The sequence below is a fragment of the Pelodiscus sinensis genome, chromosome 24 (genome assembly GCF_049634645.1).
Source record: "Pelodiscus sinensis isolate JC-2024 chromosome 24, ASM4963464v1, whole genome shotgun sequence".
NCBI classification, from domain to species: Eukaryota; Metazoa; Chordata; order Testudines; family Trionychidae; genus Pelodiscus; species Pelodiscus sinensis.
The window spans coordinates 10,043,092-10,061,374 of record NC_134734.1 but is presented as its reverse complement, the minus strand read 5'-3'; the positions used below and the strand labels follow the sequence as shown (position 1 = coordinate 10,061,374).

At 53.7% G+C, this 18,283-nt stretch overlaps 1 protein-coding gene across 1 annotated transcript in view; it reads right to left on the bottom strand.

Annotated features, from left to right (window-relative positions):
* The window catches only part of POLR2A (RNA polymerase II subunit A), a 28,125-nt gene that overhangs the window by 2,976 nt on the left and 6,866 nt on the right, over positions 1–18,283 (bottom strand). Inside the window, exons 8-26 of the mRNA XM_075907730.1 lie at positions 18,073–18,205; positions 17,252–17,376; positions 16,569–16,779; positions 14,473–14,682; positions 14,224–14,392; positions 13,624–13,718; positions 12,035–12,238; positions 11,113–11,335; positions 7,991–8,174; positions 7,586–7,757; positions 7,202–7,307; positions 5,767–5,972; positions 5,279–5,503; positions 4,930–5,176; positions 4,249–4,349; positions 4,020–4,124; positions 754–936; positions 403–606; positions 74–260 (exon numbers count right to left, since the gene is read on the bottom strand). Coding sequence (XP_075763845.1) covers positions 74–260; positions 403–606; positions 754–936; positions 4,020–4,124; positions 4,249–4,349; positions 4,930–5,176; positions 5,279–5,503; positions 5,767–5,972; positions 7,202–7,307; positions 7,586–7,757; positions 7,991–8,174; positions 11,113–11,335; positions 12,035–12,238; positions 13,624–13,718; positions 14,224–14,392; positions 14,473–14,682; positions 16,569–16,779; positions 17,252–17,376; positions 18,073–18,205 — 3,290 coding nt within the window. The remainder of the gene's footprint in view (positions 1–73; positions 261–402; positions 607–753; positions 937–4,019; positions 4,125–4,248; positions 4,350–4,929; positions 5,177–5,278; positions 5,504–5,766; positions 5,973–7,201; positions 7,308–7,585; positions 7,758–7,990; positions 8,175–11,112; positions 11,336–12,034; positions 12,239–13,623; positions 13,719–14,223; positions 14,393–14,472; positions 14,683–16,568; positions 16,780–17,251; positions 17,377–18,072; positions 18,206–18,283) is intronic.

Genomic DNA, 18,283 nt, shown 5'->3' with positions numbered 1-18,283 from the left:
GCTCCCCTCCCAGAGCCAGGGAGAGAAACCTGGCTCCCAGCAAGATGCCCAGCCCCACCCGCAAAATACTCACGGACGCCCACGCCCAGTCCCGGGATATTGGTGGGGATCTCCATGCCATATTTGCACTTCTCAGCATCCAGCAGCAAGTCAAAACAGCCTGTGCCGGCGGGTGCCAGCTGCCCCAGCATGATGTTCTCCGACACCCCCTTCATGGGGTCGCTCTCCCCATGGGCTGCTGCCTCCATCAGCACATCCACCTGCAGGGGGCAGAGGAGAGCCTGAGGTCAGGGGCCATGTTCTGCAGCACTGCCTGGCAGGGTAGAGAAGCCACGAGCTCCCTCCACAGCCAACGCCCCTGCTGGGAGCAGCTGGGCTGGCCTGTGGACGTAGCCTGCTCACCGTCTCCTCGAAGGAACACTTCATGAGGGGCCCGGTATCCTGGCGGTTGACCCCGTGCCGGGTGATGGCCATGAGGTGCCCACGGCAGGTCATGGTGTCGCACAGCAGTGCCAAGTGGCGGTAGTTGACGTAGGAGCCGTCGAAGGAGATGACGTGGTAGAGCTCCCGCTCCAGGGCCTTGCGCACTGCCTCGATACCCAGCACCTGGAGAGGGGAATGCAAGGGTCACTGGTGCCCACCTGACGCGCCTACTCAGCCAGATAGTGTAGGATTGGTCCCCATTTCCACCGTGACTCCCCAGCCCCCATTACTCTCCCAGAGCTGGGAGGGGACCCAGGAGTCCAGACTCACGGTGAAGATCTCCACGATGTCATTGGAGGTGGTGCGCACGGGGTCCACATCTTTCTCGCTCAGCACGCGCATGAGGCTAACCCCGTCTGTTTCCAGGATCCACTCCTGCAGGGCCTTGAACTCCCCGTCCTCAGTGATAATGATCTTCTTCTTGTTATCTGTCTGCGGCAGGTGCATGTACACCTGGGGGCACAGGGCAGGTCAGTGCTGCACCCCTGGGCCCCTCACCCAGTACTGAGATGTGGGCACCCCCGGCACAGCTGGGCACACAGGGACCCCCTCCCCTGGTGCTAAGAGGTCACCACCTCTGCAGTGGGGTGTGGTAGCAACCGAACAGCAATGCAGCAATGGTGTCAATCGTTTAGGACAGGAAGTGAAGCACGACATTTCATAGAATCATAGAATCATAGGACTGGAAGGGACCTCGAGAGGTCATCGAGTCCAGCCCCCCGCCCTCAAGGCAGGACCAAGCTCCACCTACACCATCCCTGACAGATGTCTATCTAACCTGTTCTTAAATATCTCCAGAGAGGGAGATTCCACCACCTCCCTTGGCAATTTATTCCAATATTTGACCACCCTGACAGTTAGGAATTTTTTCCTAATGTCCAATCTAAACCTCCCCTGCTGCACTTTAAGCCCATTACTCCTTGTCCTGTCCTCAGAAACCAAGAGGAACAAATTTTCGCCTTCCTCCTTGTGACACCCTTTTAGATATTTGAAAACTGCTATCATGTCCCCCCTTAATCTTCTTTTTTCCAAACTAAACAAGCCCAGTTCATGAAGCCTGGCTTCATAGGTCATGTTCTCTAAACCTTTAATCATTCTTGTCGCTCTTCTCTGTACCCTTTCCAATTTCTCCACATCTTTCTTGAAATGTGGCGCCCAGAACTGGACACAGTACTCCAGCTGAGGCCTAACTAGTGCAGAGTAGAGCGGCAGAATGACTTCACGAGTTTTGCTTACAACACACCTGTTGATACAACCTAGAATCATATTTGCTTTTTTTGCAACAGCATCACACTGTTGACTCATATTCAACTTGTGGTCCACTATGACCCCTAGATCCCTTTCCGCCATGCTCCTTCCTAGACAGTCGCTTCCCATCTTGTATGTATGGAACTGATTGTTCCTTCCTAAGTGGAGCACTTTGCATTTCTCTTTATTAAACCTCATCCTGTTTACCTCTGACCATTTCTCTAACTTGCTAAGGTCATTTTGAATTATGTCCCTATCCTCCAAAGAAGTTGCAACCCCACCCAGTTTGGTATCATCTGCAAACTTAATAAGCGTACTCTCTATCCCAATATCTACATCATTGATGAAGATATTGAATAGTACGGGTCCCAAAACAGACCCTTGAGGAACTCCACTTGTTATCCCTTTCCAGCAGGATTTAGAACCGTTAACAACCACTCTCTGACTACGGTTATCCAGCCAATTATGCACCCACCTTATCGTGGCCCTATCTAAGTTATATTTGCCTAGTTTATCAATAAGAATATCATGCGAGACCGTATCAAATGCCTTACTAAAGTCTAGGTATATGACATCCACCGCTTCTCCCTTATCCACAAGGCTCGTTATCTTATCAAAGAAAGCTATCAGATTAGTTTGGCATGACTTGTTCTTCACAAACCCATGCTGGCTATTCCCTATCACTTTATTACTTTCCAAGTGTTTGCATATGATTTCCTTAATTACCTGCTCCATTATCTTCCCTGGGACAGACGTTAAACTGACCGGTCTATAATTTCCTGGGTTGTTCTTATTCCCCTTTTTATAGATGGGCACAATATTTGCCCTTTTCCAGTCTTCTGGAATCTCCCGTCTGCCATGATTTTTCAAAGATCATAGCTAAAGGCTCAGATACCTCCTCTATCAGCTCCTTGAGTATCCTGGGATGCATTTCATCAGGACCTGGTGACTTGCTGACATCTAACTTTCCTAAGTGATTTTTAACTTGTTCTTTGTGTATCCTATCTTCTAAACTTACCCTCTCTCTGCTTGTATTCACTACGTTAGGCACACCTCCAGACTTCTCCGTGAAGACCGAAACAAAGAAGTCATTGAGCATCTCCACCATTTCCAAGTTTCCTGTTACTGCTTCTCCCTCCTCACTAAGCAGTGGGCCTACCCTGTCCTTGGTCTTCCTCTTGCTTTTAATGTATTTATAAAAGGTCTTCTTGTTTCCCTTTATGCCTGTAGCTAGTTTGATCTCATTTTGTGCCTTTGCCTTTCTAATCTTGCCCCTGCATTCCTGTGTTGCTTGCTTATATTCATCCTTTGTTAGTTGTCCTAGTTTCCATTTTTTATATGACTCCTTTTTTATTTTGAGATCGTGCAAGATCTCCTTGTTAAGCCAAGCTGGTCTTTTGCCATATTTTCTATCTTTCCTACACAGCGGAATTGTTTGCTTTTGGGCCCTTAACAACGTCCCTTTGAAATACTTCCAACTCTCCTCAGTTGTTTTTCCCTTCAGTCTTGCTTCCCATGGGACCTTACCTACAAGTTCTCTGAGCTTATCAAAATCTGCCTTCCTGAAATCCATTACCTCAATTGTGCTGGTCTCCCTTCTACCTTTCCTTAAGATCATGAACTCTATTATTTCGTGATCACTGTCCCCTATACTGTCTTCCACTTTCAAGTTCTCAACTAGTTCCTCCCTATTTGTTAAAACCAAATCCAGAACAGCTTCTCCTCTGGTAGCTTTTTCAACCTTCTGAAACAGAAAGTTGTCTCCAATGCAGTCCAGAAACTTATTGGATAGCCTGTGCCTCGCTGTGTTAGTTTCCCAACATATGTCTGGATAGTTGAAGTCCCCCATCACCACCAAATCTTGGGCTTTGGATAGTTTTGTTAATTGTTTAAAAAAGGCCTCATCCACCTCTTCCACCTGGCTAGGTGGCCTGTAGTAGACTCCTAGCATGATATCACCCTCGTTTTTTACCCCTTTTAGCTTAACCCAGAGACTCTCTACACAGCTATCTCCTACGTTCATCTCCACTTCAGTCCATTTGACTGAAGCTGCAGGGTGGGTGGTACAGGAGTGATCCAGTGACACCCCCTGAAACAGGGCTGGGCCAGAGGCCAGGGTTCACACCTTGATTGATGCGACGGAACCGCAGGGTCCAGTGGACTTTACTGATGAGGACCCTGGACAGCAACGCCCACTACTAAGCACTTCACCCGGCTCCCGCAGCACAGCCCCCCTTAGCTACCTGGGGCTCCAGCCCAGCTACCCAGGGCAGGCGATAGCCCCTCACCTTGCTGATTTGCTCGATGCCCTGCAGAGTCATGTCCGTCAGCATGTTGGACTCGATGCAGCGAAGGAACACGTCATCATCCATCTTGTCCACCACCTCCTCCTCCTGGGCAGGGCGTGGAGAGGGGCTGGGTTAGCTACAGGCCAGGCCTTCTCACCCTCACCCCCACCCCCGTTTCTCCAGCACCCCCTGCTGGGAGGGGCTGTCCCCTCCGCCGCCACGCACCCACCTCCTGCATCTTGTTCTCATCGCTGTTCATGATGCGGATCCGCAGCACCAGCTTCTCTGCATTGTCGTCATTGAAGATGCAGTTCAAGTCGTCACCAAAGCCTGCACCAGAGAGGGGAGCTCTCAGCAGCAGCCCAGGGCCTGCAGAGACTCCTCCCACCCTGGCACTCTCCCTTCCCTAACCAGCTCAGCAGGCCAAAGGGTACCCCCGCAGGCAATGGGGACAGAACCCCATGCATCACCTCAGGCCCCAAGCTACCAGACAGCACAGCTAAGGTGCCCCAGGGCAGGAACTCAAGAGGAGATGGGCCCAGCAAGCCACCCACACCCCACCCTGCAGGCAAACCCCCAAAATCCCTGTTGATATGACCATGGGGTTGGGGGGAGATCTCCTTCCCAACTCCAAACCTGGCTAGATGCAGGCAAGATCCAACAGCCAGGAAGTTGTGTCAGAAAACCATCCCACCACACAACACACCTCCTGCTGAGGTGAGCTCGGATACTTCAGAGGAAGGTGCAGAAACAACGCCCACCCTGTGCGCGTGCGCACGCACACACGTGTATCTGGCCCATTTTGCACTAAACCTTCCAGACTCCAGAGCTGGGGGAGGTGAAGGAAAAAAGTCTCTGTCCCCGAATGCGAGAGAGAGACAGGGCCCATAGGTAGTCCCTGGCTCCTCACCCGCATTAATCTTCTCAGCAATCTGCTCCATGGTGAGCTTGCGGTCGGTCATGTGCTTGCGGTCGAGCTCGACACGGAGCAGCCAGGGCGAGATGCGGCTGACATCGAAGTCGGGCATCTCGTAGTAGACATTCACCCACTCCTGGTCTTCCGCCACCACAGTGCTCTGAGGGTTGGGGTCGTAGTAGATGGCTGTGTTGGCTGTCACCTTGCGCAGCGTTGTGTGCTCCAACCGGCACAGAATATCCTGGGGAGGGAGACAGGGTGAGGGGGGACCAACATGCCCTCAGCATGTCGCCCCCAGAGCAATGCTGAAGAATCCCTCCCTCCCAGAGCCCCATGGCATTACCTTGGCCCGCTCAGCATCGCGGGCGGACTGCCCCAGCAGGAAGACTGTGAGGGAGGGAGTCTTGGGTTTCTTGGAGATGTTGATCAGTTCTTTGAGGCGGGGAACACCCAGTGTGACATTCTTGGCCGAGACACCAGCGTAGTGGAAAGTGTTCAGAGTCATTTGGGTGGCGGGTTCACCCAGCGACTGGGCCGCCAAGGCACCCACCATCTCGCCCGGGTGAGCCTGTGGGCCAGACATTGTCAGAGCTGGGGATGGAAAGAGGGAACCCAGCCCAGAAGATACCCTGCCCCGCCTCCCTGCCAACGTCCCAGATCAGCACAACCAGCCATTTGCATTCCTGTCCTGAAGCCTGAGTGCTGCTTGATGTGCCCACCCCTCCCAGAACCATGTGGCAGGAAATTCCCCCAGCAGCAGAATACCCCCAGCCTCCTAAACGCAGGGAGGTTGATAGAGCTCAACTGCCCCTGCCCTCTCCCAGCACTCACAATGGCCTGGTTGAACTTGGATTCGATCTCGCCCAGCAGCCAGTCGAAGGCTTCCCCGCTGAGGCGGAACTCCTCCACCATGCGCCGGCTGCAGAGGGTGGAGCGCAGGTGGATGTTGAAGAGCAGGGTGGCGTTCTCCTGTGCCTGCCGGCTCAGCGGGTCATCCCCATTCACGATCACCAGCCTCTTGCTCAGCTCCTTCACACCTTGATCGTAAGAACATAAGCACAGCCAGACTGGGTCAAACCAAACGTCCCTCTACAGCCCAGTGTCCTGTCTTCTGACTGGCCAATGCCAAGTGCCCCAGAGAATGAACACAACAGGTAATCATCACGTGAATCCATCCCATTGCCCGTTCCCAGCTCCTGACAAAGGCTGGGACCCCTCCCTGCCCATCCTGGCTAATGGCCATTGATGGATCTATCATCCATGAATCTATCCAGCTCTTTTTTGAACCCTGTTAAAGTTCTGGTCATCACAATATCCTTTGGCAAGGAGTTCCACAAACTGACTGTGTGAAGACACACTTCCTTGTGTTTGTTTTAAACGTGCTGCCTATTAATTTCGTTTGGCGACCCCTTTATCTTATATTATGGGAACTAAGTAACTTTTCCTTATTTACTTTCTCCACACCAGGCATGATTTATAAAATCATAGCTCCCCCCTTAGTTGTTTCTTCCAAGCTAAAAAGTCCCAGTTTTATTTCTCTTCCCTCATATGGCAGCTATTCCCGAACCCTAGTCATTTTTGTTGCCTTTTTCTGAACTTTTTCCAATGCCAATGTATCTTTTTTGCGATTTGGGAACCACATCTGCACACAGAATTCAATATGTGGACATACTTTGGATTTATATAGGCGTATTATGTTATTTTGTCTTATCCTCTACCCCTTTCTTAATGGTGTTTTGATTGCTGCTGCACACTGAGTGTATGTTTTCAGAGAACTATCCACAATGACTCCAAGATCTCTCCTGAGTGGTAACAGCTAATTTAGTCCCCATCATTTTATACATATACTTGGGATTATGTTGGGATCAGGATGGGGCAGGCATGCCCCCAAAACCCCCCATCCTTCCCCCCCAGATCCTCTAGGCCTAACCTCCCTGCGCCCAGGCCAGGTTCATGGGACCTGCTGGATCAGTATCCTCCCCTGACCGGGACTGGACCAGATCATAGACCTCGCCCACTCAGTGCACCAGACCACAGCTCCAACCCCACCCCCAGACACATTCTCTCCCCCCTTTGAGCAGACACACCTCCCACACACAAAGATCAGCCCTGTGGGGCCCTGCATCTCCCCTTCCCCCCAAAAATCTGGTTCCAAGGTCCCTGCACAAGCATGTCTCCCACTCCAGGCCCCTGGCTGTCCCAGCATGCTGCAGGTCAAGAAGTTGTCTGGCCCCCTCAATGAGAGGGATGGGGAGGGGATGCTCACCTTCCACCACCTTGATGGGGTGCAGGTCAGAGGGCAGGCGCGCATTGATGTGGAAGATCTTTTGGGCGTTCCAGATCATGCGAAGCAAGTTGCAGGGCAACACCACCTGGTGGGAGGGGGTGTGACAACAGGGGCTCAGCACGTGGTACAGTCCAGATCCCATCCCCACACCACCAGATCCTGAGGTTTACAGTGAAGGTGGTAGTGGTGCTGGGGGCCAGGTCTCCTAGGTTCTCTCCCCAACTCTGGATAGGAGTGGGGACTGGTGGGTTAGAGCAGTGGGGCTGTGAGCCAGGACTCCTGCGTTCTCTTCCTGGCTCTGGGAGGGGAGTAGAGCCTAATAGTTAGCATAGAGACTCCCAGGCTCTGCCCTGCCCCACTCACCTTGCTGTCTCCAGTGGGGAAGATGACCCTCAGCACCTCACGGTCCTCCCGCATCTTTTCAAATTCCCTCTCCAGCTCATTCTGGATGTGGGCATTGCTCAGGATGTCCTTCACCATCTCCTCCTGCAGGGTGCGCCGCAGCGCCCGCTCGTTCGTGTAGTCAAACTTGAACCTGTAACATGGGGGAGGCGCTAGGTGAAAGATCTATGGGTGGAACATCCCTTCCATCCCCTAGCTCCTGCACCCCCCTTCCCTGCACTGCTTTTCCCCACCTGGGAGCTACTTCCAGCCCAAATGGACACTTCTGTACCAAAATGCAACCACCTCTGGGGCAGGATGGCAGGTTACACAGGGACCCCTTGCCTGGGACCTACATGTGACCACTTTTGGGGTAGGGTCACTCACTTCTTCTCAAAGGCCTTATTAGAGGGCTTGAGCGTGGCGAGGTTCTGGAACTCCACACTCTCTCCCGCCAGTCCGTCCTCGCCGTAACGCAGCTGCACCACCTGGTTGATAGAGTTGCGCACTGTGGCGTCGTACTTCACCATCACAGACTCCATGGACTTGATCAACCGCCGCTGGATGTACCCTGGGGATTGGAGGAGGGACACATCAGTTGAGTCGGGGGGCCACCACTGCCAGATTCCCAGTGAGCTACTTCCCAAAACAGCCCCGTCACCCTGCCCCTTCACCACGGAGATGGAATTTTACACTCTGCACAAAGCATGCCTTGAAGCATGCGTGGAAATTCCTTGATTCGGGCAGCCTCAACAGCCAGTCACATGGTGTGCGCTCTCACCGGATGGACCCTTAAGGGAATCCACACAGCCAAAAAATATCTATGGACAAGGATTTCTTAGACGCGGCCAGAAACACAGCAACTTTCCAGCAAGCTGGAAGACGCTATCAAAGGGGCAGATGTGATGTCATTTTGGCCTCACTCCCCAACGACACAACCCATGGAGAACAAGTAGTGGAGGGATTCAGTGCATGAAGTTTGTGATCAGCTTGTAGCAGGGCAACACCTGTTAATGCATCCCAGAATCATGTTTGCTTTCTTTGCAACGGCATCACACTGCTGACTCATTCAACTTGTGGTCCACTATAACCCCTAGATCACTTTCTGCCGTACTCCTTCCTAGACAGTCGCTTCCCATTCTGTATGTGTGAATCTGATTGTTCCTTCCTAAGTGGAGGACTTTGCATTTGTCTTTATTAAACTTCATCCTGTTTACCTCAGACCATTTCTCCAATTTGTCCAGGTCATTTTGAATTATGACCCTATCTTCCAGATTAGTCGCAACCCCTCCCAGCTTGGTATCATCTGCAAACTTAATAAGCGTACTTTCCATACCAATATCTAAATCGTTGATGAAGATATTGAACAGAGCCGGTCCCAAAACAGACCCCTGTGAAACCCCACTTGTTATGTCTTTTCAGCAGGATTCTGAATCATTAATAACTACTCTCTGAGTATGGTAATCCAGCCAGTTATGCACCCACCTTATAGTAGCCCCATCTAAGTTGTATTTACCTAGTTTATTGATAAGAATATCATGCGAGACTGTATCAAACGCCTTACTAAAGTCTAGGTATACCACATCCACCGCTTCTCCCTTATCCACAGGGCTCGTTATCCTATCAAAGAAAGCTATCAGATTGGTTTGACATGATTTGTTCTTTACAAATCCGTGCTGGCTGTTCCCTATCACCTTGCCACCTTCGGAGTGTTTACAGATGATTTCCTTAATTACTTGCTCCATTATCTTCCCTGGCACAGAAGTTAAACTAACTGGTCTGTAGTTTCCTGGGTTGTTCCTATTTCCCTTTTTATAGATGGGCACTATATTTGCCCTTTTCCAGTCCTCTGGAATCTCTCCTGTCTCCCATGATTTTCCAAAGATGATAGCTAGAGGCTCAGATACCTCCTCTATCAGCTCCTTGAGTATTCTAGGATGCATTTCATCAGGCCCTGGTGACTTGCAGGCATCTAACTTTCCTAGGTGATTTTTAACTTGTTCTTTTTTTATTTTACCTTCTAAAACTACCCCCTTCCCACTAGCATTCACTATGTTAGGCATCCCTTCAGACTTCTCAGTGAAGACCGAAACAAAGAAGTCATTGAGCATCTCTGCCATTTCCAAGTTTCCTGTTACTGTTTCTCCCTCCTCACTGACCAGTGGGCCTACCCTCTCCATCTTCCTCTTGCTTCTAATGTATTTATAAAAAGTCTTCTTGCTTCCCTTTATTCCCATAGCTAGTTTGAGCTCATTCTGTGCCTTTGCCTTTCTAATCTTGCCCCTACATTCCTGTGCTGTTTGCCTATGTTCATCTTTTGTAATTTGTCCTACTTTCCATTTTTTATATGACTCCTTTTTTATTTTTAGATCATGCAAGATCTCGTGGTTAAGCCAAGGCAGTCTTTTGCCATATTTTCTATCTTTCCTACGCAGCAGAATAGCTTGTTTTTGGGCCCTTAATGTCCCTTTGAAAAACTGCCAACTCTCCTCAGTTGTTTCTCCCCTCAGTCTCGATTCCCATGGGACCTTACCTATCAGCTCTCTGAGCTTACGAAAATCTGCCTTCCCGAAATCCTTTGTCTCTATTTTGCTGTTCTCCCTTCTACCCCTCCTTAGAATTGTGAGCTCTATGATTTCATGATCACTTTCACCCAAGCTGCCTTCCACTTTCAAATTCTCAACTAGTTCCTCCCTATTTGTTAGGATCAAATCTAGAACAGCTTCCCCCGGTAGCTTTTTCAACCTTCTGAAATAAAAAGTTGTCTCCAATGCAGTCCAAGAACTTATTGGATAGTCTGTGCCCTGCTGTGTTATTTTCCCAACATATATCCGGATAGTTGAAGTCCCCCATAACCACCAAATCTTGGGCTTTGGATGGTTCTGTTAGTTGTTTAAAAAAAAGCCTGATCCACTTCTTCCATCTGGGTAGGTGGCCTGTAGTAGACTCCTAGCAAATGTACAGTCAGGCCTCTGAGCAGGGCCGGACATTACAGCTCAGGGGCGAAGGCTGGAACTGGCTGGTTCTGAGTGACTGGGGAAAGCGTTCGTGTAACTCGGTGTGGATAGCTGTGGGAGTGCTGGACCTGGTGGGGTCTGTGCCATGTCACAGGAAGGGAGCCCACAGTTGGTAAGACAAAGGGTTCAGTGGTACCCCAATTCCAGGCTGCACCTTGGGAACTCCATCACACCCACCCCTTGGCTACTTATGCAACCACCCCTTTGGCTTGGGCAGCCGGTTACACAGGGACCCCTCACCCAGCACGGAGATGCAGCCACCCTAGGGGCGAAGCAGTTGGTTACCCAGTGACCCTGGGCACAGGGCTAAGAAGCCACCTTGCTCAGCAAGTTCACTAACTGAGGAGAGTGCCCTCAGCTGAGATCTCCATCCTGCTCCCAGCCCCACAGCTGCCTCTAGCCCTGTCCTGGGGCCAGCCCTACCTGCCAGGGGAGAGCAAGCCCTGCGAGGCCCCACCCACAGCACAGCAGCCCCTAGTACCAGCAGCTCACCCGTCTCGGCTGTCTTGACGGCTGTATCAATGAGACCCTCACGCCCACCCATGGCGTGGAAGAAGAACTCGGTGGGTGTCAGGCCAGCCAGGTAGGAATTCTCCACGAAGCCCCGGCTCTCAGGCCCGTAGTCGTCCTTGATGAAATGGGGCAGCGTGCGGTGCTTGAAGCCAAATGGGATCCGCTTCCCCTCCACGTTCTGCTGCCCCACCACAGCAATGACCTGGGGTGGGGAGACAGGGAATGAGCCTGGTGCGAACGCTGGTCCCTAGCCCTCCCCTCAGAGTGGAAACCCCACAGAGCTCTCCATTTCACTGGAGTTAACATCACTTGCCAAGCCAGGACTGGGTCTCCCCTCTTCACCCAGCCCTAGCCCACGTCCCCAGGATAGGTGGAGATGCCATGGGCTGCATGGACATCCCCCCCGACTGAGATCAGGGCCCCTGTTGTGTTTGGGGACGCGTGGGCTCCCCAGACATCTACAGCTGGAACAAAAGAACCTGCACAATTTCCTTTTTGAGAGGGGTTCATCAGCCAGAAGGGCTGCTCCTGGGAGCGGTCTGGACACACAGCTCCTAAATACATCTGCAGGTTCTGCTGCTGCTTCCCCCCACACCAGCCCCACAGATTCTAAGGAAACTGGGGACAAGGTGAAACCACCTGTTGGGTGGGGGGTTGACAGAGAGTCCCCTCCCCCAAGTAAGAGGGCAGGGCAGCTGAGAGAAAGGGGTACTGCAGGAGAAGGGGGGGGTCCCTTCTCTGGGAAGGGTGTAGGATGAGGCCACAGGAAGTGGGGCAAGGAGAAGCCACCTCCCACTTTCCCAGCTGAGGGGGTGGGGCACAAAGAAGCCTTCCACTCCCAAAAGGGAGGCTCCAGGGCCCCATAAGCAGGTTCGAGCCCTGGCTCGGGGGCAGCACCCACCTGGGAGATGTTGATCTTAGAGCCCTTGGCGCCCGACACCACCATGGACTTGAAATTGTTGTACTCTGACAGGGACTTCTGGGCGGAGGAGCCAGTCTTGTCACGGGCATCATTCAGGATGCGGTTCACCTGGTTCTCGAAGGTTTGCCGCAGCGTGTTGCCTGGCGTGGGCTCTAGCTCATTGTTGTGAGCCTTCTCAATCACCTGGGGAGTGAAGCGGGATCCAGGGCATGAGCCAGGGCCCTTCCAACCTACCACAAGCCCTCCCACTCCTCTACTGCCCCTCCACCACACCTCTCTGACGCCCCCCCCCCGCACCTTTCCAAACCTACTGCCAGGCCCCCCACTACCCCTCCGTCCTCCAAACCCACCGGTCCTACTGCTGTTCCCCAAGTCCTTCTGCTTCCACAATGCAACCTCCCAAACCCACACCCCACATCCACCCCCGCCACAAAATCCATCTTCCAGACACTTCTCTCTCTCCAACCTTCCCCCATAACATGCTCCATGTCCCTCCATCTATCCCCCAAAGCACAGTCCCTCCACCATTCCAACCTGCCCTCCAAATCTATTCCCCAACCCTAATTTTCTTGTCCTCCAAACCCAGCCTCCCAGTGCCTTCTATGGATGTTGAATATAGATTAATTTACTAGCTGAGTAGTCGATGGAATTTTCATCGACATCTTGATAGGCACTTCCACATTCCTCTTTTGAAATTTACAAGAGCCCCAGCAGTGACTCCCCCCGGGGTCAGCAGAGCAAGTCCTGCCGGCCCCACGCTGCACGCCACGCCACATGCCAGCTATGGAATGTATAAAAGCTCTTGTGCATTTCAAAGTGGAAGCGCCCGCATGGAGCCTGGGGTCAGCAGGACTTGCTCTGCTGGCCCCAGGTGGAGTCACCCACTGACTCTGGGCTCCCTGCAGTGCTGCTGCTGCTCTTAAATGCCCCACGGAGCCCAGACCCCGAGTTTCATGAAAATGCCAGGCGCAGCCACTCCCCAGCTGACCCTGGGCTTTGCACTGTGCTGCTGCCTTCAAGTACCCCCTTTTCTCTCCCCCCCTTGCTTTCTCTATCTGATGGTGGCAGCAAGTGGGGGGGAGGGGGGGAGTGTGACACTTGCCCACTATCCGATGAGCATTTGCTTATTGCAGTGGTGCATAACCTTTTTTCAACTGCGACCTCCAAGATCATTTGAGCAGCATGGCGCTTAGATCCAGGGGCTGGACCCAGCCATTGGCTGCCCCGCAGTGCGGTGCTTAGATCCGGCCGGGGGGGGCCGTAGGCAGCCCCCCTGGAAGACATCCGCAACCCCCCACCCACGGGTTGCACACCACTGGTTTATTGGACAATCGACTAGTCCTTTACATCTCTAGTCTCTTCTACGATTCCCCCGACTTCCCTGCTCTCCCCCTCCCCAGTAGCTCCCATTCCCTCCCCCCGTCCCCCAAGTCCCTGATTCCCTTATTTCCCACCTAGGGGCTCCATCCAGCCCCTGCCATCACCCCACAGGCCTACTCCCCTGGGAGTCTCTTCCAGTCCCCCCAGGCAGCTCAACACTCCCCTCCTGCCTTCCCCAGGCCTGGCACCTCTATGACGTCCTGCTTGGCTTTCTTGATGGTGTTTTGAATGTCCTGGTAGGTCTTGGCATCAGCGATGGAGTCCCCAATGCCAATGGTGTGACCTGGGGATGAAAGACTGGTCAGACCTGGCCCCCAGGACTGGCAGGGCTGCTCTCCTCATTTCTCAGGTCCTGCTGAGCCCTGGGCCACTAGTGGGATCCACCCAGGAGCCTCAGAAATAGGGGGAGGGTGGATTTCTGGTTTCCACCGGCTCATGACAGACCCAGGGTCCCACCTCCAGAAGGCAGCAGCACTGACTAGGGGCTAGGAGCCGGGACACCTGGGTTCTCTCCCTGGTTCTGGGAATGGAGTGGGGGCTGGTGGGTTAGAGCAGGGTTCTGGGAGCCAGGGTTTTCCTGACATCAGGCGATTCCCTTCCCTGTCCACCCTTTGTCTCAGACTGGAAGATGTCTGGTGCAGGAACAGTCTCCCTCTGTGGTATGGTGGGTCCCTAATCTCATTCTGGGGGGGACAAGGGGTGGGCAGAACAGGAGACCCCAGTCTCCCCAGTAGCGCTTCTAAGCAGCCAGTCCTTTCTGCAGGAGCAGGCAGCTGTGCCTGACTCACCCTCAATGAGCAGCCAGTTGTTGATGACAGTCTGGATGTTGCTGTAGAAGAGGCGGGTTGTGTCATGTCCCATCTCCAGATAGGAGATGTGCACCAGGGAGCCAGCCGAGGTGCCCAGTGATTTCTTGCAGAGGATGCCCATGATGAGCTCGCCATTCTCTACGATCACCTGGTGGGACAGGAGATTGTGAGGAGGAGGAGGAGGAAGGCCAGGCTGCTCTTCCCCTCTCTGGCCCCATGGACAAGCACCTTGGTGTCGCCGGGAGAGATGTGCTTGTAGGGCCCACTGTCCTCATCGTCGGGGTGGGTGCTGTGTGTGCGGATGCAGTTGATGTGCCCCGGAATGATGAGGGAGAAAATCTGTTTGCCTGTCCAGAGTGGGCGGGGCTTGAGGATGGCTGGCTGCGGCACCTTCCCATCCCACGTGGACAGGAACATGAGCAAGTTCATCACCTCGCCCTGTGGAGACCAGTGTCAGTGTGAGGTGAGGGATGTCACTTGCCAAGCCTCCTGCTGGACCCTCCCCCCAGGGGCTCACCCCTGAAAGCTGGATCCTCCCGCTGCCCCCAGGGGCCTGCACTCCTGTCAGCCAGACCTTCCTGCCAGCCCTAGCCGCCCATACCCCCGCCAGGTGGACCCTCCCGCCAGCCCCCGCTGTCACCAGGCTGCCCACACCCCTGCTGGGCTGTCCTGCCAGCCCCAGCCATCCTGAGTACCATTGGATCCCTCCCCCAATTATAAACTGAGCCCCCTTTCTCCCATAGGCCTCCTGGCCCAATGCTCTCTCTTCTTGCAGGCCATGCTACCCTTCCCTGCCCAGCATCTCCCTCCTCTCCAGCCCCCAAATTCCATCCTCCCCCAGGCCTCCTGGCACCCAACCCAGTACTTCCTCCTCCCCTGGCACCCCCATTCACCTTGGCTATATTACACGCTGGTGTTACAAAGTAGCCCTTGTGAATTTCATTTGAAAAGCTGGATCTGTGGAGCACCAACTGCCTGTCGGCTGGCATGTGCTGGCGTTGCAGGGGAGCCCTTTGCTATGGGTGTGCAGCTAAGCTTGAGAACAGCCCAAGCCAGGCCCAGGCAGGAAACATGTGCCATGAAAGGAAACAATGTATGCAAGTCCTCCTGGGATAGCCCTGGGCAGCAAGGCAGGTTGCTCAGAGGAGGCACTGAACCAGCGGAGACTGTCTCACGTCCCAGCGAAGTACTTGGAAGTTCCTGATTGATTCCCCCAAGGCAGGGAAAAGGGGGGGGCAACCAATTTTTTTCCTCTTCACGTAGGTGCTTGGCTAATCAGCTGGGCAGCACCCGAATCTCTCATGGGCAGCCACCCAAGCACTCAGTTTACAGGGACCACTGAACACAACACCATCACTTGGCCTCACCCTGCCCACAACTCTACACCTGGAAACAAGTCTGGAAAGACAGAAGAGGGGAGCTGGTCCCAGGCTGGCAGGGAAAAACCCAGCCTGTGTCGGAAGGAACTATACCAGCAGAGTGAAACACTGCGTGAGTCAAACCCTGACTAGTCTGTAGAAATATGGGATTTCTAGAGCCCGATAAATCCATAGGTTTCCGTGGCTCATTTTTGCAGATACGGATACAAATTTAATACCTAAAACCCTGCAAATTTGTGGATCTCCATGGATGTGGCTCCCTGTGGCTCATTTTTGCAGATGCAGATACAATTTTGTAACCACACAGGGCTCTCGTTATTTCTTGACCTGTACGCTGTGTGCTTGGGCAGCCGCTCAGGAGAGATTCATATGCCGCCCAGCTGATGAGCAGAGTGCCCACAACTAGATTTGTGTTTCTATTGGTGGTCCACATTTGCACATGCTTCTGTGCACATAAAATTGCTTCCACATGTGGATGGAAAAAATCTGCATGGGGGTGAAAGACTAGAGGGAACATTGCCTGCAATCTCTTGAAATTGACATTTCTGCAGTAGTAGTTAAATCTGTTTCACATATAAAAGCATCTGGTGTCTGAAGAGCTTGGGGAATCCCTGCTCAGGGAGCAAGGAGTGGTGCGTGTCCTCTCCACGTCGAGGGGTGGGGGAAGCGCAGAGTGGGACTTACATTGCCAGGCCTCTGAGTAGGGCAGGGTGGGACAGCTCTGGGGCCCTAGGCTGGGGGAATGGGCTAGAGTTTATGGCTGGTTTGTAAGCAGCTGGGGAAAGCATTCCTGTAACTCTGGATGTGGATGGTTGGGGGAGGGCAGGACCTAGCAGGGTTTGCAGCTTGTCAGAGGGGAAGATGGGTCCCAGTAGTTAGAACAGAGCTGAGTGGTACCCCATTTCCAAGCTGCATGCAGGAGAACCCTCCCAACCCCCCACTCACCCTCTCCAAGAAGACGTCCCGTTTGGTGAACTTGCGGACAGCTGTGAGCGTGTCCTGCACGATGCCCATGACTGGCCGGTTGGACTGGGGCGTGACAATCATCCGGGGCACCATGGCGAGCTCCTGGATCTCCGCCCGCGTCTCCAGCGACTGAGGCAGGTGCAGGTTCATCTCATCCCCATCAAAGTCAGCGTTGTACGGGGTGGTCACACTGCACGGGGTGGAGGGACACAGCCCATGAAGGGTGGGAGCGCCACCCCGCCCTGCCTGGGGGGCTGTGCCCAGCAGATCAGACATCCACACAGCAGCGATCCGGGGCCACATCAATGGACCTGCAAGGCTGTCCCACATGTCCAACTACCCCACCCCCACAGATACCCCCATGAGGGGAAGGGGGTGTGGCTGCAGAGAGTCCCTGAAATGGAAGGGGTGCACAGGGAGAAGTGTGTTGTGGGTTTGCACAACCCCATTGCAATGAAGGAGCTGATCCAGGATTGGGACACCCAGCTGTTGCACCTCAATTTGACCCCCCCAGGCCATGTAACTGCCCCCCAATTTAGGTCCCATGGGGGGGCTAGGGTGCAGCCCAGAGCAGGGGAAGTGAGAGACTCCAGGGTGAGAGGAGCCAGGAGATAAACCCCACCCTCATTTCGGGGAGGAGGCTACGGCCTGCAAGCCCTCACCTGAGATTGAGGCGAAAGGTGGACCAGGGCAGGATCCGCACTCGATGGCCCATCATGGACATCTTGTGCAGCGTGGGCTGGCGGTTGAAGATGACGATGTCTCCATCACACATGTGCCGCTCCACCTAGGAGGAAAAGGGGGAGGGAAGTGAGTGGTACAGGTCACCTCAGGGTGCCCAAATAACCCCGCCCCACAGACCCTTCACCCTGTCCTATTTCCCACACCCCTCTCGCCCTGCAGGTCCCCTCATTGAACCTCAACTCTCCCCCAAAGATCTTACCCTCACACCCTTCCCTCAACCACTCATACCCTACCTCTTTCCAAGCCCTCCCACCCTTTCCCCAATCAACGTGCCCTCAGACACTGCCCTTACTTGCTCCTGCGATCCCTCGGCCCCCCCCTCCTGTCAGACTCCCTGGCACAATTGGAACCATGTGCCTGGAAATCACTCCCACCGGGTGACCAAGCCCAATCTGCACCAGGGATGTAAAATCCCAGCTAAAAAGTTAACTAGTTATATGTAACATTTAACCAGTTACCTGAGATCCCACAGCGGGGGCTGCTCCAGCCCGGCCGGGCCAGAGCACCCACTGCCCGCAGCATGTTGGCCTGGAGCAGGCCCCCACTAGTTAACCAGTTACCTCAGTAAAGGGCATACTTACTAGATAACTGGTTAACCCTTTACATCCCTAACCTGCACACACATTCCGGGTCCCCAGGCCTAATCTGCACAGAGACTCCATGTGGTCACTGGGTGAATCTCCAACCCACACTGCAGGCCAGTCTGGGAGATGGGGAAGCAACGCCCCTCACCCCCCACCTTGTAGCCGATCTGCAGGTGCAGGTCACTGGGCTTGGGATGGAAGCGCAGGTCAATGCGGTCGCCGTTGTCTCGGATGATGTACTTCGCCCCCGGGTACTGGCTGTTGCCCCTGCGCACCAGTTCCTGCAGCCTGCGGGGACAGGGCATAGGTGTTAGCTGGTGAGGAGCCATATCTGCCCTGCCCTGCATCCTGCCGCACACGCCAGCA